The 24,359-nt window shown below is 42.4% G+C and overlaps 1 protein-coding gene across 2 annotated transcripts in view; it reads left to right on the top strand.

Annotated features, from left to right (window-relative positions):
* The window catches only part of TSG101 (tumor susceptibility 101), a 36,629-nt gene extending 19,468 nt beyond the window's left edge, over positions 1 to 17,161 (top strand). Inside the window, exons 6-10 of one of the 2 annotated variants that reach the window (XM_040988482.1) lie at positions 3,686 to 3,752; positions 7,345 to 7,436; positions 12,903 to 13,105; positions 15,467 to 15,706; positions 16,831 to 17,161. In XM_040988482.1, coding sequence (XP_040844416.1) covers positions 3,686 to 3,752; positions 7,345 to 7,436; positions 12,903 to 13,105; positions 15,467 to 15,706; positions 16,831 to 16,920 — 692 coding nt within the window. In that variant the 3' untranslated portion in view covers positions 16,921 to 17,161. The remainder of the gene's footprint in view (positions 1 to 3,685; positions 3,753 to 7,344; positions 7,437 to 12,902; positions 13,106 to 15,466; positions 15,707 to 16,830) is intronic. The other variant, XM_040988483.1, reaches the window with a different exon arrangement.
* Positions 17,162 to 24,359: the final 7,198 nt, after the last annotated feature.

The following is a 24,359-nucleotide window of genomic DNA, read 5'->3' as shown; positions in this document are numbered from 1 at the left end:
GCTTGGAAGCAGACATAACCTGAAAAGTAGTCTGACTTTTCTTTTCTCTTTGTAATTCCAGGATCAGTGTTCTAAATAAAAATTATACTGTCAACCAAATCATTCATATTCAGCTATTCCAGTATACACAATTTGGAAATCTAGCTCTCAGTGTGCTTGTTGTATACAGCCAACTCATGATTTTACTTTGTGTAGAAAGGTGGGAGGCGTGGAGATAATACCAGTCCTACCCAGTTGGTATTTTCAAAGGCACTACAAAATGTTCATGTGAAATACAATTAAAGGTAAGTTTATTATGGTGCAAAAATAGTTGAAATTCATGCATGTTTGTACTAGGAGTCATGGATTTCATAAATTTTGCACCAAAATAAAATTTACCATTATTCCATTTTTCATGAATTTTTTTGTAGTACCTGGTATTATATCTCTTATCTTTTTTCAAAAATAATTCTTACTAATACTTTAAGTTCGTTCTGAATAACAGAGTTGGTTGTTCTTGCTTTGCTTTTACTAAATCAGTATTTGTTTCATTCTGTTTTGAGTGGTAAATTTTTTGTAAATTTTATTTAAAATTACAATTAGCCAAATTTATAAGACAAATTATGTGAGCTTTTTTTTTTTTTACTGCAAATCATTCTTTCATTTTAATCCATTCTTTCTGAAGGAGCATCTCAATTTATAAGGTGAATGGAAATATAACAGAAAAATTTCCATTTTCCTCTACCTTCCTGTGATAAGCTTGGTTTCAGGATTAGAATCTTTTAATAAAGATAGTGTTTCTTTTGGATCCGAAATTTGCTTTTATTTTACTACTAGTAATTACATTAACTGTAGTACCTGAGAGTGGAGAACATTGCTTATTTAACTTTGAAATAGCAGATACTTCCTAGTCCTATCAATCATTTATTTCCTCAGATAATATAGCCAGTGTCTTAATCAAAGGTAACTTGGGAGTGAGCACTGAGTGTCATATTGTGAGGTCCCACTTGAAAGTCTGGTCTTAGCTCCTGTTCCAACTATATCTCCCTGCTTGCTGATTCAGACCCTGGGAAGCCTGAGTGATGGCTCCAATGAAAGACAAAAAGCACCTTTCTAGAAATTAGCTTTCCTAAGAAATATTGTTTTTTCTAAATTTCCTCAGGGCATTGATGTTAAAAGTTCAGTATCTAAAAGACCTGCTGTAGTCACTATTACATTTTTATATTCACTCACTGAAAGTCACTTTAAATACTACAGAAAATTTTAGAAAATTACTGAAAAAGACTACTTTGTTACTTCTCCATTCCAGTTTTAATATATTTGATACATTTAGAAGATATCCACTAATGCTAGGTCTGACTACAGAGAAATGAAAATCTTGATTTTACCCCAGAGAGACAGACACAAACTCACACACATACACACACCCTTGGATGGATACTTGAGTAAATATTATATCTAGTTGGGCAATTATACTTAAAATAATTTAAGTTATTATGATTGTTGAGACTTTTTTTTACATCTTATAGGATGGCTTTTGAGCTAGTTATGAATCACGTTTAAAAACAATGTTAAGAGTAGAGATGGCTGTTTGACCAAGTAATTAAGGTGCTAATTTGACACCCACATCTCACTCATAAGGAGGTACCTGAGTTGGGTCCTCGCACCACTCCTGATTACAGCTTCCTGCTATGACAGAGCCTGTTGAGGCAGCAAGTGAAGGCTCATGCTTAATCCTAATAGGACACCATATACTGTTTATTTTAGCATTCCATTTTATTCTGGCTCTAAAATTATTTTTGCAAATAGAATCAACATCTGTACTCATAGATACATTGTGCTAATCCTGTGAATAGTGTTTAAAAGCAAAAAGGTTTTGAGAGCAAAAAAAGTACTAGAATTAGCAGTTTCAACCTGCAGTTCTAGGTAATGTTGTTGCTGGTGCTAGGAGACCCACGTGTTACATTATTTGACATATCTGAGTCATGCTTGCTGCAATTTCCAGTGTTGAAATACAGTCAGAAACCACATAAGAACATGTTGTTTTTTTGATGGGCCACAGATCCAATGGTGGTCCCATTAGAGCTGAGCCGATCCAAAGCCAGGAGCTTCTTCCAAATCTCCCTCATGGGTGCAAGATCCCAAGGCTTTTGGTCATTCTCCACTGCTTTTCCAGGCTATAGGCAGGGAGCTGATTGGGAGATGGAGCAGTGGGGACATGAACTGACACCCATATGAGATCCTGGTCCTTGCAAGGAGAGAATTAACCAGTTGAGCTATTGCATTGGGCCATCATTTTACTGATTGATTGATTGGAAGACCAAGACAAAAGATCTTCCTTCCATCGGTTTGATCCCCAGATGCCTAGAACAATCAAGGCTGAGCCAGGTAGAAGTGGGAACCACAAAGTCAATCCAGAACTTTATCCTGAGTTGCTGGAACCCAGGCACTTGAGCCATCAGCTGTTGTTTCCCAGGGTACACATCAGTAGGAAACTAGAATCGGAGGCAGAACCAGAACTCAGCCTCTAGGCACTCAGATGTGGAATATGAGCATCCCCAACAGGGTCTTAACAACCACACCAAGGCTCCTCTCGTCTAAGTCCACCATAAGTTGTCATATCTTCTTGAATTCTCATTCCGTGAAGACTGCACCCCTTTTACTTTCAAGCTTTCATCTGTCATTCCTCTGCTACATCATTTTTGTTTATTTCCATCTCCTAGATTTATATTAACTTTGTTTCCTGGATGACCCGTAATAACACTCCTCTCACAAACCTCAGCATCAGTATTTGCTACCAAGGATTCTAGTTTGTTGGGTTTTGTCTTTCGTTTTTTGATCAACTCAATTCCTGGTACCTTTCACATAAAGGACACTGGAAATTTTATTTTTTGAATTAAAAGCCTAATTCATCCTTTATTAATGAGAAAGTTTCACTGAAGAAACATTGATTCTGAGTTCTAGTCAACACTAAAATGAACAATTCTTTCTTCCTTTCTTCCTTTGTTAGGATTAGCTTATTGTCATCATTGGTCCTCACTCTATGCCATCAACACTCTCTTTGATTAATGTATAAAGCATTCTTTACCTTTATTAGATTTTACTTTTTTTTTTTTTTTTTTTTTTTTTTAGTATTTCTGTGATGCTTTTAACTAGTCTAAATGACTAAGTTTTATATAGGACTTCTCATAGTAGCCTGAGATGTTTTGAAGTGCCTAAATAAGCCAACAAAACCAGCTGTGCAAATTGGTCAACATATTTTTTTTTATTAAATGTCCAATGTCTTTAGCATAATAAAGAGGTCACTTTGGAAGAACCTGACCCTGAACTAAAGGAGGCCAGAATTACCTTTCTCTAAATTTCACATTGAACCAGCTCTTGTCTTGGGTTATAGATTTTTTGGCAGTCCTGTGAAGCTAATCATTTTGGTTGACCTATTTGCCAGTTATTCCTTGTTGGAATTGTTACGAGTGGTGTTGTAAGTCATGTTTAATATAATTATGTGATCTGAAAATGTTTACTGCTTCAAATAAAATAATATGAGTGGGGTGTTACTGTCTTGGTGTTTGTTTTGGTGTTGAGATTTGAATTTTTTTAAGTGAAGGAAACCTGGCTCTGGTTTGACAGTGATGAATATCTTATTCATAAATAGCTTGTATATTCAGGACTACGCACATTATTAAAAAATATTAAAATGTGTTTGTAGCCTCCTACATGCCAGGCATGCCAGGCGGGATCTCTGCATATCCAGCTGGATATCCTCCCAATCCCAGGTAATGAAATCTCTTGACTAATTGTATTAAAAGTCCTGCTGTTCATTCTAGAATCAAAAATCATGTCTTAACAGTTATTAACTAAAGTAGATTTAGTTGAAAATTCACGTAAAATAAAACTTGGTATAATTTTATGGTATGTGTGCTTAGTTTGGAAGGAATCTTTTCTAGCCTGGAGAAATGCTGTTGTTTTATTTCCAGAGAGGAACAAGGTGCAGTGGAAAAAGACAATCTTGATTGGTTTTGAACTTGAAATCTTTGCTGAAACGTTAATTTAACACCTGTTAGAATAAATTCAGCTAAGTAAAAATATATATTTAACATCTTACACACTCAGTAAATAGATATGAGACGAGTTGGACCCATCATGTGGATTATTGATTGGTTCTGCATAATATTTAGGAAATTTGTGGAGTGCTCAAGGACCCACATTAATGAACCCTTGGGGCACATACTCAAACCAAAGCAAAATGACATGGAGAGAGCTTGCTCTGTCTCTCCATGCCTTCAAATAAACAAAACTTTGGGAAGTGGGGGTACAATCAGTCTACATTGCTGGAACAAGTCCTGGCTTCTCAGAATCCAATCCAGCTTTCTGCCAGTGGTCCAGCACAGGGAGGGAGTACATGGGTTGCTGTAAGTGAACAAATAAATGGAAGATTGTGTGGGTGTGCTTGCTTTCTGCACCCCCCAACCTATCACTGATCTTTAAATAAAATGAAATTAAAATTGTTTATAAAAATGCATAAGTTGAGTGGGGCTCTTTAACATTTCCAAAAAGGGGATTAGCATTAGTCCTTGCGGTTAAAATGCCTGTATCCCATATTGGAGTGCCTATGTTTCCAGCCTCTGCGTCTGGCATTCCTGTGAATGCGCAGTCTAAAAGCAAAAGGGGATAGCTCAAGTGGTTGAGTTCCTGCTACCCACTTGTGAAACCTAGACTGAATTCTGTCCCGTGACTTCAGCCTGGCCCACTCCTGACCATTCAGGCGTTTGTGGAATGTACCAGCAAATGGGATCTTTCTCTTTTCCTCAAATAAATGGTTGTATTTTTTAATTAAATAAAATTTCAAAAAAGGTATGCTGCATAAGGCACATTGTTTAGTAATCTTCAGAGATACAACATGATAGCATTCAATTTTTTAAATATTTCCTGGGAGACAGACCAGTGTCATCTGCTGGGTCACTGTCCAAGTACTTGCAGCAGTCTGAGAGTGGACTAAGCCTAAACAAGAAGCTGGGAGCGAGCCCAGGCTCCCAGGTGGTTGGCAGGGACCAAATCACTTGAGCATCACCTGCTAGGTAGAAACAGGAAACTAGAATCAAGAGTGGAGCTGCGGGCCAGATCCCAGGCATTCCACTGTGGGACGTGGGCATTGTAACCCAGTGTCAGCAGCTGGGCCAGATGCTGAATTTAAGAAAAATCATTACTTCTCAACCTGGAGAATTGCTGTAAAGGAGAAACTGAAAAACTAGCTAAATAGGAAATCCTGTTAATAACTGTAGGTCTACAAGAATTTTATATCAAGTTGCTGAAAAATCTGGTTTAATCATACATTGTCTGAAAAGGTCTACAAAATGATAGGAACTACAGAAAAAGTTACCTCCAATTTCAAAAAGGTATATACGAAAATTTGATTAACATTATTTCCCTTTGACCTTACAACGTGGGTTTCTTTTTTTAAAGATTTATTTTTATTATTTTTTGATTGGAAAGGCGGATATACAGAGAGGAGAGACAGAGAGGAAGATCTTCCATCCGATGATTCACTCCCCAAGTGAGCGCAACGGGCCGATACTATGCCAATCCGAAGCCAGGAGCCTCTTCCGGGTCTCCCACGCGGGCGCAGGGTCCCAAAGCTTTGGGCCGTCCTCGACTGCTTTCCCAGGCCACAGGCAGGGAGCTGGATGGGAAGCGGGGCTGCCGGGATAGAACCGGCGCCCATATGGGATCCCGGGCGTGCCAGGGGAGGACCTTAACCACTTGCGCCACCGCACCGGGCCTGCAACGTGGGTTTCTAATGAGACTAAAAACAAATATGCCTCCAGCTTGTGTGCACTAAGAACAGAAACACTTAGCATTCTTCTTTTTTGATTTTTTTTACCACTTGCTGCGTGAATAGTATAATTACAATGGATTTTTACCATTTCATTCCCAAAGCTTTTTTTTTTTTAAGATTTATTTGTTTTTATTGTAGTGTCAGATTTACAGAGAGAAAAATCTTCCTTCTGCTGGTTCACTCCCCAAGTGGCCACAATGGCCAGAGCTGAGTTGATCCAAAGTGAGGAGCCACGAGCTTCTTCCGGGTCGCCCACACAGGTGCAGGGTCTCAAGGCTTTGGTCTCTCCTCAACTGCTTTCCCAGGCCACAAGCAGGGAATTTAAAGGGAAGTAGAGCAGCTGGGACACAAACTGGTGTGCATATGGGATCCCAGTGCATGCAAAGCGAGAACTTTAGCCACTAGGCTTCTGCTCCGGGCCTTTTAGTCAGTAATTTTAATGGGCTTTCAAAAGGCCTATTATCAGGATTGTGAATGTTGGGCCTGGTGGCGTGGCCTAGTGGCTAAGTCCTCGCCTTGAACACACCGGGATCCCATATGGGCGCCGGTTCTAATCCCAGCAGCTCCACTTCCCATCCAGCTCCCTGCTTGTGACCTGGGAAAGCAATCGAGGACGGCCCAAAGCCTTGGGACCCTGCACCCATGTGGGATACCCGGAAGAAGTTCCTGACTCCTGGCTTCGGATTGGCATAGCATCAGCCGTTGAGCTCATTTGGGGAGTGAATCATCGGATGGAAGATCTTCCTCTCTGTCTCTCCTCCTCTCTGTATATCTGACTTTCCAATAAATAAATATTTAAAAAAAAAAAGAATTGTGAATGTTACGATTAGCAATTATAGATAAAATAACTTTATTTCAGATGTCTAACTAAAAGGTGATGAATAATCATTCCGTTTTATTTTTCTACTCTAAGGAAAATACTGACAAAGTAGTAACATTCAGAGGAAAGTCAGTAGGTGAAAAATATCCTATGAAGAACGGTTGAAGCAATTAAGAATATTCAGCCTGTGAGGAGATTTTCCTGTGAGGGGAAAATGTTAGACATTTTAAAATATTCTAGTGCTGCTATTCAGATATTCAGGTGCCCCAAAAGGCAAACTTAGGGCCTTTACTTGAAACGCATGTTGAAATCATGTCATGATACGATTAAATAGCAGAACGTTAGTCTTTGTTATTAAGGGACTATACTGCTGTAATCATTTGGTGAATGAAAACTGGGCAGCGATGGGGGATGAGAGGGAGGAAGATGTGGGGGAGCGGAACAGCCCTGTATCTACAAAACTGTACCGTGGTGAAAATTAAAAATAAAAAAAAACACTCATCTGCTTTCTGCTACTAATAAATAACCTTCAGATGATCATTCGCTTTAAACCAAGTAACATTAATAAAATTTCTATAGGTTATTACTTACAACTCTAAATTCATTAACTGGTAAAACAATAGTATGTCAAGCCTAACCTCCTGAATGGGGTTCTTAAAGGGTACTGTCATGTAGGGCCATCTTAACACTAAATGGCTTTTCTTTTCATTAGTGGTTACCCTGGCTGTCCTTACCCAGCTGGTGGCCCGTATCCTGCCACAACAAGTTCTCAGTACCCTTCCCAGCCTCCTGTGACCACTGTTGGTGAGTAACTTTGAAAACTTCTATTTCTCCACATAAACAGAGCCTGTTTTTATGAAAAATGCATTTCACTTTCCCATGTAAAATTTTAGAGGAGTACTCTCTCTTAGAGGAAAAACCTTATTGGTCACTGGGCTATCATCCAAAACTTATGGTAAGTGACTTGTCATCACATAAAGGATTCTTTTACCTAGGCATAAAAAGAAATCAAATTGTGAACACTATCCTGTTTGTCGCATATTTTTATTGGTAAACCCTAAATGTGTTAAACTAGTGACAGATACTTACAGATGAGTGTCATTAGGGGAAGAACACACTATTGGTTAATATGAGTGGGGCAAGTAAGTCAAATTTTTATAGAACAGTAGTCGTTGCTCATTATAGTTGCCAGAAGTAGTTTTCTTCAACTGAGAACATTAGAGCATTAGAAGAACTTCTGTAGATTCCCACTCCCACGTTTGCTTTGTGTTTGGTTGTATCTGAATCTTGTTTCTCCCCTAGCTCTTATCTCCTCCATCTTATTTAGGGGCATCACTTCAGCAGTTCTCTATGAATTTTGTTTCTCTACTGGATCACTTTATGTAAAAAATGTGTCATAAAATCACCTTAAAGAACTCTCAACTCCATTTTACCTGCCACTGTTCATTCTTTCATTGTGACAAATGTCTGTCCCTGTTACCTTAGATCCCCTGTGTTACTCTGCTTTTTCTTGCCATATCAAAATACCTGAGGCAGCTGCTCATGAGGGGAGAAGAGACTTCTCCAGCTCAGTTCTGGAGTCTCAAAAGCATGACACAGGTATCAGTTCACAACACATGGGTCCTTGAGGAACAAACTACATCTAAACCATGTGACACTCCCCATTTTTCTTCTTAAACCTCCATAATTCCCTTTCCCTTTTTAAGTAGTTACTATTCCAATCCAGCTTCCTGCTAATGGCCTAGAAGAAGCAATAGATGATGGTCTGAGAGCTTGGGCACCTATATCCATGTGAGAAGTGCCCAAGGAAGCTCTTGGCTTTAGTGTGGCTCATCCCAGGCCTAGCCCACACCAATTCCCTAATGTTGAGGCCATCTGGGGAGTGAACCAGTAGAAGGAAGCTCGCTCTCTGTGGCTACTCTCTCTCTTTCAAATAAATACATAAACCTTTAAAAAAAATAGTAATCCATCTTGCCTGACATTTAAAGGAGGCTTACTTAGGTTTGTTTCTCAAAGTCTGTGTTATTTCAGTTGCTAATCTGGAATTAAAAGGGCACTTCTGAAATGCGACTCCCCGTAGGTAAAGGTCACTGTGGGTGGATGGCAAGTATGATACTTTGCCACACTTTACTTAGCCAGGAAGGATATTCTAAAATTTCTCATAAGCTGTTAGAGGGGGAAAACGTTTGAATAGTGATTGAGAAATAGATGAGACCCTCCCATCAGATCTTTTTATTTGTTTATACATAAACAATTTCCACAGTGACAAGTAGTTAACAGATTTGGAACTTTAATGGACTCCTTGCTTTTCTTTGGAAAACACTGGCTTTTTTCTTTTTGACTTTCATATTTCACATCTTTATTACAGTTCTTTTCAGAAAATACTTCAAGTTAAAATAAGCTTAGATGTAATAAGGCCTGAGTGTGGTAGAAGTAGCAGCTGGTCTGATCTTGTCATTTCTAGCCTGGTGTGAACTGTGACCTTTGTCGTCCTGGTGACTGCTGCCTGTCTTGATTCCCATTTTAAATGTTAATGGCTTTGGCTGGAGAGTCTTGGGAAGGACATGCTTACTGCTATGTGGTTACATTTGTTTAACATGTTTTATTAAGAGAAATATAATGCAAATGCTAGGATTTAAATGTGTATTTTTAAAATTAGGTATTTGAAAAGTAAACATCCATTAAACTCAATCCATTAGACCATAAATAATAACTTTCATGCAGTTTTAGTATGTTGTGTGTGGGAATTACAGATTAGTTAGGAAAGACCCTAAGCTATTAATTCGTATAAGTGGAGTACTGGAATATTATCTCAGTATGTGTGTTGATCACATATTTGAATACATAACCATATTCATGTCACTTGGGTAACAATCTCTAGAAGAAAAATTTTTCCATCTTGAGAACCATTAAAGTATCAGGGTGGTTGTAACTTCTTTAAGAAATAAGTTTTTAAATTCCACTACTACTGTGTTTCTCTAAAATGGGTAATTAGATACCATCTTTAATAGTCATCATTTCATAAATCTTTGGGCTCAAAACTCATATTTATACTTTGGAGAAATTAGCCTTTATTAAAATATTAATTTATTTATTTCAAAAGTCAGGGAGAGAGAGATCTTTCATCCATGTGTCCCACTGACTGGCAGAGGGCCAGGTACTTGGGCCATTAGCAGAGACTGGGCAGAAGATAAGCAGCAGGGACACAAAGCAGCACCCATACGGACGCCCAATAGCAAGCAGTGGCTTTACTCAATATGCTACAACACTGGTCCCCCAAATTAACTGTTTTTTTGCTATCTTCCAAGGAATTAATAAATTAGTGCAATATAAGAAATTCAAGATTTTTATTTTGCCTAACTTTGTCCAGAGGACAAAGCTAAGTCTGAGTCATGAACCCATGAAAGCATCAAATAAAAGTTCTCTCTCTGATGTGTTTCATTTTGTATGGTTAGTGGGAAAAGATGTTTACCTTTTTACATACCTTCATTTAAAGAATGAGTTACTCTACAATTTGCCATAAATGACAAGACTAACCATTGTTTTAAAAACCTGTGGCAAGTTTGAAGAGTCCTCAAGCCCACCCTCAGGTTCTGTATTCTATAGCAAGATTTGGAGAACTCATTGAAAGCCACTGTACTGAGAGGGATTATTACAGCAAAAGGACACAGATTAAAATCAGTTAAAGAGTGATTAGGAATTTGGAGGTGCCAGTTCAAAGCTCTTAGTTGCCCTCTCCAAGGAGGGATTTGTGGACAGTGTTGATGGTTCCTAGTAACAAGTAGCAATATGCATAGAGTATTGCCAACTAGGGACACTCATGGGCGACTGGTCACATGGATATGGCTGACTATCCATGTGAGTGACCTGATTTAATCTCTAGATCCCCCAGAGATCACCCCAAAGCAAGACTTCTCTAAATAAGGTTAATTTTTGCACAAAACTAAAATCTGTGTTCTGTTTTGTTTGAAATAAAAAAAAAAAAGAGTGACAACAGCAAATCAGCTAAAATTTCTTGCAAGAAACTATAATTTTTTTAAAGATTTATTTTTATTGTAAAGTCAGATATATAGAGGAGAGACAGAGAGGAATATCTTCCATCCTATGATTCACTACCCAAGTGAGCGCAACGGCTGGTGCTGTGCCAATCCAAAGCCAGGAGCTTGGAACCTCTTCCAGGTCTCCCACGCGGGTGCAGGGTCCCAGGCTTTGGGCCGTCCTCGACTGCTTTCCCAGGTCACAAGCAGGGAGCTGGATGGGAAGTGGAGCCGCAGGATTAGAGTAGGTGCCCATATGGGATCCCGGCATGTGCATGGCAAGGACTTTAGCCGCTGAGCTATCGTTCCGGGCCTGATACTATACTTTTTTATATTGTTCTTATTTTTCATGATACAGATCCTTAGGCTCAGGGATTTCCTTCCTCCAACTGTTTTCTCCTATATTTTAAGAATAGTATACCCCTTCAACAGCAGCAAAATTTCATCATTTTTTTTTTATTTAAGTGTATCATGACATTGTAGATATGGACATGTGTTGTCAAAATTTATTTAGGGCCTGATGTGGTAGCTTGGGGCTAAAGCCTTACCTTACATGTGCTGAGATCCCATATGGGTGCCAGTTTATGTCCCGACTGCTCCACTTCCCATCCAACTCCCCTGCTTGTGGCCTGGGAAAGCAGTTGAGGACGACCCAAAACCTTAGGACCCTGCATCCATGTGGGAGGCCTGGAAGAAGCTCCTGGCTTAGGATCAGTTCAGCTCAGCTCTGACCATTGCGGCCACTTGGGGAGTAAATCAGTAGATGGAAAATCTTTCTGTAAATTTGACTTTCCAATAAAAATTAGTGAATTTTTTTAGTACATTTTTTTTAATATTTATTTAACAATTTCATAGGGAGCCCATATCTTATTCAGAAGTAGAGATGCATATTGCAGTGAAGATATTTTAAGGATAATATTGGCTATCAGAAAAGATGTCCAGTTTGTGTTTCAATAAAATGTTTTCAAATTTTATTGTATTGGCATTTTTTAAGGAGCTAAAATTATATGACCCGGTATGATAGCCTAGCAGCTAAAGTCCTCGCCTTGAACATGCCAGGATGCCTTATGGGCACCAGTTCTAGTCCTGGCGGCCCTGCTTCCCACCCAGCTCTCTGATTGTGGCCTGGGAAGGCAGTCAAGGATGGCCCAAAGCCTTGGGACCCTGCACCCATGTAGGAGTCCTGGAAGAGCTCCTGGCTCCTGGCTTCGGATTGGCTCAACTCCAGCCGTTGCAGCTGCTTGGGGAGTGAACCATTGGATGGAAAATCCTCTCTCTCTTCTCTCTCTATATATATCGCCTTTCCAATAAAAATTTTTAAAAAAAAAACCTAAAATTATAAATCATTTTTCACCTCCATAGCTTGGCTTTTTTTTTTTTTTTTTTTTTTGCGATATTAGAAAGCCAGAGTTATAGAGAGGAGATGAGAAAGCTCTTCTGCCCACTGATTCACTCCTCTACAACCATCTTTTCCTTTTGTGAAAGGTTTATTTATTTTTATTGGAAAGGCGGATTTACAGAGAGGAGAGAGAGAGAAAAGATATCCACTGATTCACTCCCCAAGTGGCTGCAAAGCCTGGAGCTGAGCCAGTCCGGGGCCAGGCGCGTCTTTCAGGTCTCCCACATATGTGCAGGATCCCCAGGCTTTGGGCTGTCCTTAACTGCTTTCCCCGGCCACACGCAGGGAGCAACCAGAACATGAATCGGTCCCAAATGGGATCCCGGTACTTGCAAGGGGAGGATTAGCCATTTGTGCCATCATGCTGGGCTCTGCAAATCACCTTCTTGCCAATGCACTGAAAGACAGCAGAGAATGACGCAAGTACCTGGGCTTCTGTCACCCAAGTAGGAGACCCGGATGGAGTTCCTGGCTGCTGGTGTTGGTCTGGCCTATACCTGGCTGTTGCAAGCATTGAAGAGTAAACCTCAACCAGAAAGTGAAAGTGTTCAGCCTCATTCATTCTCACATTCCCATCCTGTCACTCCCATGCCCCAGTTTCTCCCCAATAAATACCCCTTCAAAAAAAAATAATAAAAATGTGTTATCTTCCAAGGAAAATAGTTCTGAATCAGGTGGGGTTTGCATGTTTGTGATACAACTATGATGTTTGTATTTTTCTTTCCTCCCACTTGGAAAGTGGCAGCTCACATGTCTTACTGCTTGCAGAGATTGCTGTGAGTGACACAGCGTAAGGAGCAAGTAAGCGAGTGGCTTTGCCTTTATCTCTTGCAGGTCCTAGCAGGGATGGCACAATCAGTGAGGACACCATCCGAGCCTCTCTCATCTCAGCTGTAAGTGACAAACTGAGATGGCGAATGAAGGAAGAAATGGATCGTGCGCAGGCAGAGCTCAATGCCTTGAAGAGAACAGAGGAAGACCTGAAGAAAGGCCACCAGAAGCTGGAAGAGATGGTTACCCGCTTAGACCAAGAAGTAGTAAGTAACTCGTCAGAGATTTGCAATTGGGGGTTGAATGGATACTCTATTTATACCTCGGAAGTTGTGAGTATAGTTAAGTTCAGAAAATTTAACATAGCTTAAACATTTTAATATAACTTCTGTTTAGTGTTGTTGGAAATGGATCCCATGTTTGACATTTGGGAAGCACATAAAGCTTTAGAATGTTTTGCTTGTACATACTCACCCCTAGGTGACTATTTGTATGCTTGACATTGCCAATTACCAGGAAATAATCATTTGAAAGAATTCTATGCAATGATAAAGAATTTTTGTTTTTGAGTTTAGACTGAAGTTTTCAAATGTTGGAGCCATTTGTTTTGAGATTTTCCATCTGATGGTTCACTCTCCAGATGACCCTGACTGGGACTGCGCCAGGACAAAGCCAGGAGCTTCTTCCAGGTCTCCCACATGGGTGGCAGGGACCCAAGCACTTGAGCCATCTTCCGCTGCTTTTCCTAGGCCATTAGATGGGAGTTGGATCAGAAGTAGAGCAGCCAGGATAGGAACTGTTACCCATTTTGGATGCCAGGCGGTGACTACATGCTAGGCCACAACATTTGTCCTGTTGGAGCCACTTCTGAAAATGTCTTCAGCACACCTTATATTTGTAGAAGGACATTCAGAGTCTTGGCTATTGTGGGAAACAGTAGCCAGTTGAATCCCCCCTGAAGGCACCAAGAGCAATTGATAAGGTTTGGATAAAGAACCTGCTAGAGGAACTAGCTGTGTTTTGGGGGTATCTTCTCTTAGAGGAGTTACTTGCAGATTCCCCTTCTAAAATTATAATAACAGCTTTAATTAAAGCCTATGTAATCCAAAAACTAACGTAAGTCTCTTTTATCCTTCCAGCCTTTTCACCATAGTTCTAAGTAAAACAATTCGTAAATTGTTTCTAGTGTCCCTTCATCTGGAGACCATGGGTTATATTCATCATAAGCTCTAAATAACACAATTGCTGCCTAGTTACCTTTGCTCCACTTTTCACTAAAAATTTCTACATAAGAGAGATAAAAGACTGCTTTACACTGATTCTGGCACATTTTCCCACTCACCACTTTCTGTGGGGGGTCTCTGCTGCACTTTCTCTTCTTTCAAGTCCCTGTTCAGGCGCCACTTGTCACTGTCCTGCACCGATGGACTTGGTGCACAGAGCCGATAACACGCATGGACTACTGACTGATGGTCAGTAGCCGAAGTTTATTAACAGCACCTGACTTTTAAAGGAAGGTTGTCACTAGGCAACCAGGGAGGAGGTGCTTGAGCCATTTACATCTCAACAGCAAGGTTAAGTTCCCCAAAACACAGCTAGTTCTGTATTAATCCAGAGATGTGTGATTAATGGCCTCATAAAAACTATGTGTATAACCTTTGGTTCGGTATATTTTCTTGCATTTTTAACCGACTGCTGTGCTTTGGGTAATAAGAATGCAAGTCATCCCTGTGACTTTGCTTACTGATGAGATAGAGCAGTGGCATAATTTGTGTACCAGCTTCACTCTACACTTTTCATCCCCACAAGGAAGAATTTCAATAATTTTTTTAAGGTTTATTTAAAAGGCATGGTGTGGGGCAAGAGGAGGGGGGAAGCTGGCATTGTAGCATAGTGGGTAAAGCAGCTATCTGTAATGTTAGCGTGCCATGTGGGCACTAGTTCAAGTCCTAGCTATTCTGCTTCCATTCCAGCTCACTCTTAACATGCCTGGGAAAGCAGCAGAGAATAGCGCGAGTGCATGGGCCCCTGCATTCACGTGGGAGACCTGGAAGAAGCTCCTGATTTCAGGCCAGCCAAGCTCCAGCTATTGTGGCCATTGGGGAGTGACACGGTGGATGAAAAATCTCTTCCTCTTTTCAAATCTTTTATTTTTTAAGTTTTTTTTTTTTTTTTTTTTTTATTGGAAAGGCAATGTTACACAGAGAGAAGAGTCGGAAACCCAGAAGAAGCTCCTGGCTTCAGATCAGTTTAGCTCCAGCTGTGTGGTCATTTTGGGAAGTGAACCAGTGGACAGAAGATCTGTTTCTCCTTTCTACAAATCTGATCTGCCTTTCCAATTAAAAAAAAAGTGACACAAAGGGAGAGATCTTCCGTCCATTGCGGTTCTCCATTGCGGTTCCAAAAACAGGAGCTCCATTTGCGTCTCCCCTGTCACTCAAAGTGCTCGCTTCAAGGTGTTTCCAAGCAACCTAGTGGTCACACCATCCCTCTTCCTTGAACCAGTAGTCTAATCTTGAGTTGTTTAAGCACTGCTTTATTGGTCTGTTCCTATTAGGTTGTAGATAACAAGCAGGTAACTGTACAATGAGTATAAAGTCATCATGCATGGACTGTTCTGTTTTCAGGCTGAGGTTGATAAAAACATAGAACTTTTGAAAAAGAAGGATGAAGAACTCAGTTCTGCTCTGGAGAAAATGGAAAATCAATCTGAAAACAATGATATTGATGAAGTTATCATTCCCACAGCCCCACTATACAAACAGATCCTAAATCTGTACGCAGAGGAAAATGCAATTGAAGACACTATCTTTTACCTGGGAGAAGCCTTGAGGCGAGGAGTAATCGACCTGGATGTCTTCCTTAAGGTATGCCTTCCTCACTGCTTTCCAGGATTTTGGATCTTGGGTTGTCAAGACCCTGATTTTGAAAACCACAGACCAGGAGGGTTTCTCTGTATGGTGGGTTAGGATTCCTTATCTGCTGTAGGTGAGCACGGGGTAGCACTGCTGGGGGCAGTGTCGTCTAACTACAGAGTGCTAGGGATCAGTCTGAGAGGGAGGAGAAAAGTAGGCTGGTGGCTGTATTGCCCTCTGACATCACTACTACTAGGCAGCATCAAGGTAAATGTAGTTTTGCTATTTACACTGGGCCTGTGTAGACCAAGAGGAAGCATGGTTAGATTTCTATCAGTTCATTCAGGACCAAGATTGACACTGCTGGTTGGGCTCCACCCTGATTGTTAATTTCTGAGTTTTCCCCAGCCCTTGAAGGTGTAGTGGACTACTCTTTCAAATGAAGATTGTTTTCAGGTTTATGCTGTATAACAGACATGAAAATGTTAAATCAAATATGGCTATTACTGGCTGTTGGGTAATGGAGCTCCCAGTTTTAGGAATAGCTACTCTGGTTATTTAAACCAGCTGCCACTGGCACCTCTAAATACATGCATGGCTGATGAAGTCACTTGCTAGTCTTGCCTGTCTCGTGTCTCCTTACTGGCTGGTGGCTACACCATTTCCTGGACCAAATGCAAGCGAGTAATGCCTTAACATAAAGCAAAGAGCCCAGAGGATTTCTGTACACTGTGAGTGGCACAGCTCAGGAAAATATGCACATGGAGAACAGGAAAGAGATGCTACATGTCAGTCTCTGCACTGGGGACCAAAGCTGTCCTTCCCTTCCTTTTAGCCAGGTGGAGACAGACCTAGTTGTGGAAGCTATTTGGTTAGTCTCAAGGTTTAGCTTACGTTTCTGAGCCAGATCCTGCAACCTGATGCTTTCCTGCGGGTAAGCCTTTTTAAGATCTGGGAAAATGAATTGCCTTTCACATGGTCAGCTAGCAGCAATGTGGTAGAGTTGAAAAGGCCCTATGTCATGAAGTATTGTTTCCAAGTGAAGCTTGAAGCTATCTGGGTTATGCACTGCTACTTCATGCCTGCTCCAGGATTGGAGCCACTCTAAATGGCTGCAACCTTTCCCCCCTTCACAGCACGTACGGCTTCTGTCCCGTAAACAGTTCCAGCTGAGGGCACTAATGCAGAAGGCAAGAAAGACGGCCGGGCTCAGTGACCTCTACTGACACCTCCGACACCAGCGGGAGCGTGAGCTCTTCTTAAGACATTCTTCTTTTCTCTTATCAGTAGGTGCCCAAAAATAAGTTATTGCAGTTTATCATTCAAGTGTAAAATATTTTGAATCAATAATATATTTTCTGTTTTCTTTTGGTAAAGACTGGCTTTTATTAATGCACTTTCTATCCTCTGTAAACTTTTTGTGCTGAATGTTGGGACTGACCATGCTAAATAAAATTTGTTGCATAATTTTTTGTTCTTTATTGACCATCTTTAGGAAAAACCCAGAAAATGTTAGTAAGCTGCCCAGCTTTTCACTTACCAAAGCATAAAATCTACTGTAAGTTGCAGTTTAGTGGTTATTCTACAGACTACAGTGAGTTCTACTTGATGCAATGTAATGTAGACTACATAGCAATGCAAACTTTTAAATATTTAAAAGTGAATTCAGTGGTCTGGCATGGTAGCCTAGCACCTTTCACACGCCAGGATCTGATATGGGCGCCGGTTTGTGTTCTCAGCAGCCCCGCTTCCCATCCAGCTCCCTGCTTGTGGCCTGGGAAAGCAGTCAAGGACGGCCCAAACCCTTGGTTTTGGCACCCACGTGAGAGACCCAGAAGAGGCTGTTAGTTCCTGGGTTTGGATTGGCTCAGCTCCAGCCATTGCAGCCACTTGGGGAGTGAGTCAGTGGATGGAAGATCTTCCTTTTATTTGTATTGGAAAGTCCAATATACAAAGGGGGGGGGGGGAGTGTGAATGTGTTGAGCAACCTTTTCCTAAGAAAGGCCCTGAGGACTAACAGACAAAAGGTCTGACTGAACTGTAACTGGTGTCACTCAGAGAGAAGGAGCAGAGGGCCAAGGACCTTGCTTTGTACCCGAGAAGGTTAGACAAAGACATTCTGTCATGATTACTATGGACAGAGCCATGTACAAGGCCACCCTACTTTTTATTGTCATTGGAAGTTCCATCTTCAAGATGGGCGAATTAGCAGCAAGTGAGTTCATCCAATGCTGTCAGAATGGAAGTCCTGCGAGACTGACAGGATCACAGGGGAAACCAAAAACTCACCTCTGTTGGAAAATGAAAACCAGAAAGATCCAATCGAGGCTTCATTTTAGTGTTGGAATTTTAAGATTTATTTTTATTTGAAAGGCAGAATACAGGGAAGAGAAGAGACAGATCTCCCATCTGCTAGTTCATTCCCCAAGTAGCAGCAATGGCTAGAACTAGGCTGGTCTGAATCCAGGAGCCTGTGGTGTCTTCAGGATTTCCCACATAGGTGCAGGGTTCCAAGGATTTGGGCCATCTGCTGCTACTTTCCCAGCTATATTAGTAAGGAGGGAACAGCCAGGACTCCAACTGGTGCCTATAGGGATGTCAGCACCACAGGTAGAAGCTTAATCTACTCCACAGTGCTGATCTCTTAATATTGAAGCTTAGATTATTTCTGTATGTGTATACTGTTAGTTTTACACTATAGGGGAAACTTTTTACAGTGTGTAACTATATAGTGCTACACTGGTCAAATGAAAGAATTACTATGTTCCTAGAAAACTCCAGATTTTTATCACACAAACACATCATACATTGTTTTGGGCCAAATAGTGTCTTTTGTTGTATGTAAATGATGTCTACAGGAAGTTCATGGAAAGTGTTTTATGCAAGCACTGAATGTATTTCTAAATTTATTTTGCATGAAAACAAACTTGTTTTCTATGAACTTTTTTGAAGTACCTGCATGTATATACACAAATAATATTGTTGTATCAGGTACTAAAAATAGTACCTTTGACGTCATTTAGGTGTCGCAAAAATGTCTGCATCAGGGCTGGAGGGATGGCATAGCGAGCTAATCCTCTACCTGCAACACCAGCATTCCATGTGGACACCAGGTGTATGTGGCTGCTCCAACCGATACAACTCACTACTAATGGCCTGGGAAAGCAGTGGAGGCTAGCCCAAATGCTTGGACTCCTCTACCCACATGGGAAACTAGGAGGAAACTCCTAACTCCTGCACCCAAGTGACAATAGAAAATGGAATTGTTTTAAAGATGTAAGAAAACTGGGACCCAGGGCCGGGCGTAATGGCCGAGTGGCTAAATCATCAACTCATATGCTCTGGGATCCCATGTGAGTGTCAGTTGGTGTTCTGGCTGCTCCACTTCTCATCCAGCTCCCTGTTTGTGTCCTGGAAAAGCAGCAGAGAATGGCCAAAGCCTTGGGACCTGCACTGATGTGGGAAACCTGGAAGAGGCCCCTGACTTCCGGCTTGGGATCAGATTGGCTCAGCTCCACCCATTGTAACCAACTGGGAGTGAATTAGCAGACAGAAGATCTTTGTCTCTCCTCTCTGTAAATCTGCCTTTCTAATATATGTATATAACTAAAGGTAATGAGAAAGGACAAAGGTCTGCACAGGTAGCCATCTCCCCTCCCGCTCACTCACCTCCAGCAGCAAAGAACAGAATCTAGGAAGAGAGGTACTTTTATAACAACAACCCCAAAATGTAAGTACGTCAAAGTGGTGTAGCAAGCTGATCTACCTGTGGCATTGGCTTCCCATATGAGTGCCAGTTTGTGTTCCAGCTGCTCCACTTTCTATCCAACGCCCTGCCTGTGGCCTGGAAAAGCAGTAGAGGACGGTCCAAGTCCTTGGGACCCTGCACCTGCATAGGAGACCCAGCTCCTGGCTTTGGATTGGCTCAACTCTGGCCACTGTGGCCATTTGGGGACTAAACAAGCAGAATGAAGATATTTGTCTGTTTCTCCTCTCTATATAACTCTGCCTTTTCGATAAAAATAGATCTCTTTTTTTTCTTTTTTTTTTTTTTAAAAGATTTATTTTTATTATTTTTTTATTGGAAAGGCGGATATACAGAGAGGAGAGACAGAGAGGAAGATCTTCTGTCCGATGATTCACTCCCCAAGTGAGCGCAACGGGTCGATACTATGCCGATCCGAAGCCAGGAGCCTCTTCCGGGTCTCCCACACAGGTGCAGGTTCCCAAAGCCCTGGGCCGTCCTCGACTGCTTTCCCAGGCCACAGGCAGGGAGCTGGAAGGGAAGCGGGGCTGCCGGGATTAGAACCGGCGCCCATATGGGATCCCGGGCGTGCAAGGCGAGGACCTTTAACCACTTGCGCCACCGCGCCGGGCCCTCTTTTTTTTCTTAATAATCGCCAGAGCCAGGAAATCCATCTGGGTCTCCCACAGGAGTGATGGAACCCAAGTACCTGGGCCATCATTCATCGCCTTCCCAGGCACATCAACAAGGAACTAGATCATCCCAGGCACATCAACAAGGAACTAGATCAGAAGCAGTGCAGCCGGGAATCAAGCCAGTGCTCTAGTGTGAGGAGAGGGGATGCTGTTGTCACAGGCAGCGGTTCACCCACCACATCACAGTACTGACCCTATCAATGTTTTTCAGAAAATGTTACTATTTTATGTTACTGATCCCCCCCCCCCATACTTGCTTCCCTACTTAGGGTGGGAACTAGATACACTGTCCTAATCAGCTAAAGATAAGCTACTGCCTCAAGAACTAGAACCTTCCATTTTAATCATCTTCTTTTTTTTTTTTTTTTTTTTAAAGATTTATTTTTATTATTTTTTCATTGGAAAGGCGGATATACAGAGAGGAGAGACAGAGAGGAAGATCTTCCGTCCGATGATTCACTCCCCAAGTGAGCGCAACGGGCCGATACTATGCCGATCCATAGCCAGGAGCCTCTTCCGGGTCTCCCACGCGGGTGCAGGTTCCCAAAGCTTTGGGTCGTCCTCGACTGCTTTCCCAGGCCACAGGCAGGGAGCTGGAAGGGAAGCGGGGCTGCCGGGATTAGAACCGGCGCCCATATGGGATCCCGGGCGTGCAAGGTGAGGACCTTTAACCACTTGCGCCACCGTGCCGGGCCCTTTAATCATCTTCTAACCAACAGAGTCTGGAAGAGAATATTTGTGGTAACCCATCTGAACAATTGCATCAGTGCAATGATTCTGACACTTTATCTTACAAATTTCTTACAGAAGCCAGAGTTAGGAAGGTAAGTAGAGATCCAAATCCTCCACTAACCAGTAAAGATTCTATAGAAACTAGTATGTAGTAAACACAGGGTTAATCCCAGCAGTGAGCGAGTGCTAGCAGGAGTTAACATTTGGCCTGTGAAGACACTGGGTTCCACACTGGAGTGCCTGGATTCAGTTCCCAGGTCTGGCTCCTAATCACAGATGCTTGATCCTGCAGACTCTGGGAGGCAGCACTAAGCTCCAGAAATTAGGATGCCTCCCACGGGGGACACTGGGATTGAACCTTCAGTTTCAGCCCATTCTTTCTTTCCTTGCAGTTCATTTCCATGGCTATGTTTTACGTTAGATGGATCTGAAGGGTTTTTGCCACCTATGTGGGAGACCCACATGAGGTTTCTGGTTTCCAGTCTCAGCCAGGCCCAGATGTGGCTGGTGTGGTCATTTGGGGAACAGGACCACATTTGCAAGCACACACACTGCCTTTTAACCAACCAACTTACTCCCCTCTTTAAGTCCAATTCAAAATCTCCAAGACTCAAAACAGACTCAGTTGCAAATCCCTATAAAACAAGTTATTTCCAAGATACAATGGCGGGCCCGACAGCGTGGCCTAGCAGCTAAAGTCCTCGCCTTGAATGCTTCGGGGTCCCATATGGGTGCCGGTTCGAATCCCAGTAGCCCTTCTTCCCATCCAGCTCCCTGCTTGTGGCCTGGGAAAGCAGTCGAGGACAGCCCAAAACCTTGGGACTCTGCACCCACATGGGAGACCTGGAAGAAGTTCCTGGATCCTGGCTTTGGATCGGCATAGCATCGGCCGTTGTGCTCACTTGCGGAGTGAAACATCGGATGGAAGATCTTTCTGTCTCTCCTCCTCTCTGTATATCTTGACTTTCCAATAAAAATAAATCTTTAAAAAAAATTTTTTTTAAAGATACAATGGCAGGGCAGGAATTCATTATTCTGAAGAAAATAAAACAGAGAAGGAAGTAACAAGATGAATCCAAGGCAAGACCACACCCAGGGAAAATAAATCCTCATGTCCCACATCCATTATCTTGTATATGCTGCAAGACTGGGCCCCCAAGCCTTTGGGCAGACCCACGTCTATGACTGCTGGTTGTGCACATCTGGCTGCTTGCTGGGATGGCATACTGATGCCAGTGGCCTGCCTGGGTTGAGTTCCCACTGAGACTCTGGCCCGACCACGCCCCCAGGCATCAACTTGTCAGGCATCTCCCTGGGGCGCCAGTGCCCAGCGAGTCCTGCCTGGCCTCCAGGCCTTGCTCTAACAATTCAGTGGATGGCACCATACCCCCACTCATGGATGCCAGTAGGGGCCACTGCCGCACTAGCCACACATGGAGTGCTCTAGCTGAGTGCATGCAAACTGTAAGGCCCAGGCTGGGGGCCTAGGCAGCAATCCTGGGTCCCAGGAAACCAGTCTGCCTAACAAGGTTTCTAGTCCTATGATGGGAAGGGGAATCTCACCAAGACTTAATTTCCTCACAGCCTCCGATTGTCTTGATAAAAAAAAATAGTAATAAAACAATATTTCTCCACACTCATCTATATGGCAAATAACTTGGCCATACATAGGCCTCCCACATGCATTTTTTAGCTCTGTGCTCAAGTTCCAAATTTCCCAAATGTTTTTCTTCAGCTTCCTTTTGCTGCCAGGACTCACCGTAAACCCAACTAAAAGTGGCTAAACTACCCAGGCTCCATCCTAAAGGTCATTATTTGTCTTTGGGCACAGACATGATGCAGCTAGATTCCTTTGCTTTGGTGCTACCAGCACAGTGAAGACCGAAAATCCAACACATGACGCTTTTGAGAACAAACCGTGTCCAAAGATGATTCAGTATCAGAAAATCTGTCCATATGTTATGTGATTTTTAAAAGATGCATGCAATCTTAAATTTTTAACATTTTTATTGGAAGGCAGATATAAAGAGAGGAGGAAATACAGAGAAAGATCTTCTGTCCACTGATTGTCCCAAGTGGCCACAACGGCCAGAGCTGAGCTGATCTGAGGCAGGGATCCTCTTCTGGGTCTCCCACACAGGCGCAGGGTCCCAAGGCTTTGGGATGTTTTCTACTGCTTTCCCAGGCCACAAGCAGGGAGCTGGATGGGAAGCAAGGCCACCGGGGATATGAATCTGTGCCCATATGGGATCCCAGCACATGCAAGGCAAGGACTTTAGTAGGCCACCATGCCAACCTGGTATGCGGTCATTTTGTAGAAAAGTTCCAAACCCTCTCAAGGTTAAACAGTAACTTAGGAACGAAAGGAAACTTCTGGCTCAAAAGAGTTTCTGTCAGGGCAAGTGATGTGGCAGGTAGATTAAGCCATCACTTCAACTCCTACATTTCACATCCAAGTGCCTGGGTAGAATCCCATCTCCACCTCCAATCCAGCGTCCTTTGTCAATGCACAGCCCGGTAGACAGTAGTTGACAGCCCCAGGACTTGTGTCCCTGCCACCCACGGCGAAACAAGTTCTCAGCTCCTGGGCATTTAGGGAGTGAAGCACTGGATGGGGAGATCTCTGTCCATCTCTTACTGTGCTTCTGAAATTTTCAGATTATTAATTTATTCTTTGAAAACTTCAGGGCCCGACAGCGTGGCCTAGCGGCTAGTTCCTCGCCTTGAATATGCTGGGATCCCATATGGGTGCTGGTTCTAATCCCAGCAGCTCCACTTCCCATCCAGCTCCCTGTTTGTGGCTGGGGAAAACAGTCCAGGATGGCCCAAAGCTTTGGGACCCTGTACCCGCGTGGGAGACCTGGAAGAAGTTCCTGATTCCTGGCTTCAGATCGGTACAGCACCAGCCATTGCAGTCACTTGGGGAGTGAATCATCGGATGAAAGATCTTCCTCTCTCTCTCCTCCTCTCTGTATATCTGACTGTATTAAAAATCTTTAAAAAAATAATAAAATAAAAAACAAAAACTTCAACAAAGTTTGGAATACCTTCATCAGCCAAGCTAAGCCAAGGAGGAAAGAAAAACAGACAGCTTAGGCTACTAAAATCAGAAATGAATGAGACCATTGCTGCTCACCTTAGAGAAATAATTATGAGAATGCCAAGAATAAAAGAATATACTACCTATATAAATTATACAAATTCCTAGAAAGACTAAAACGGACCCAAACAAAAAATCTAGTCATTGGGGCCGACACAGTGGTATAGCAAGCTAATGTTCCACCTGCAAGCAATGGCATTCCATATGGCTGCTGGTTCAAGTCTCAGCTGCTCCACCTCCCATCCAGCTCCCTGCTTGTGGCCTGGGAAAGCAGTCAAGGATGGCTCAAAGCCTTGGGACCCTGCACCTGCTTGGGAGACCCGGAAGAAACTCCTGGCTTCAGATCAACTCAGCTTTGGCAATTGCAGCCATTTTGGGGAGTGAATTGGCTTG

This window comes from Ochotona curzoniae, unplaced genomic scaffold (genome assembly GCF_017591425.1).
Source record: "Ochotona curzoniae isolate NIBS_2020 unplaced genomic scaffold, NIBS_Ocur_1.0 contig_4877, whole genome shotgun sequence".
NCBI classification, from domain to species: domain Eukaryota; kingdom Metazoa; phylum Chordata; class Mammalia; order Lagomorpha; family Ochotonidae; genus Ochotona; species Ochotona curzoniae.
The sequence above is the reverse complement of the archived record's forward strand: the minus strand, read 5'-3'. Positions and strand labels throughout refer to the sequence as shown.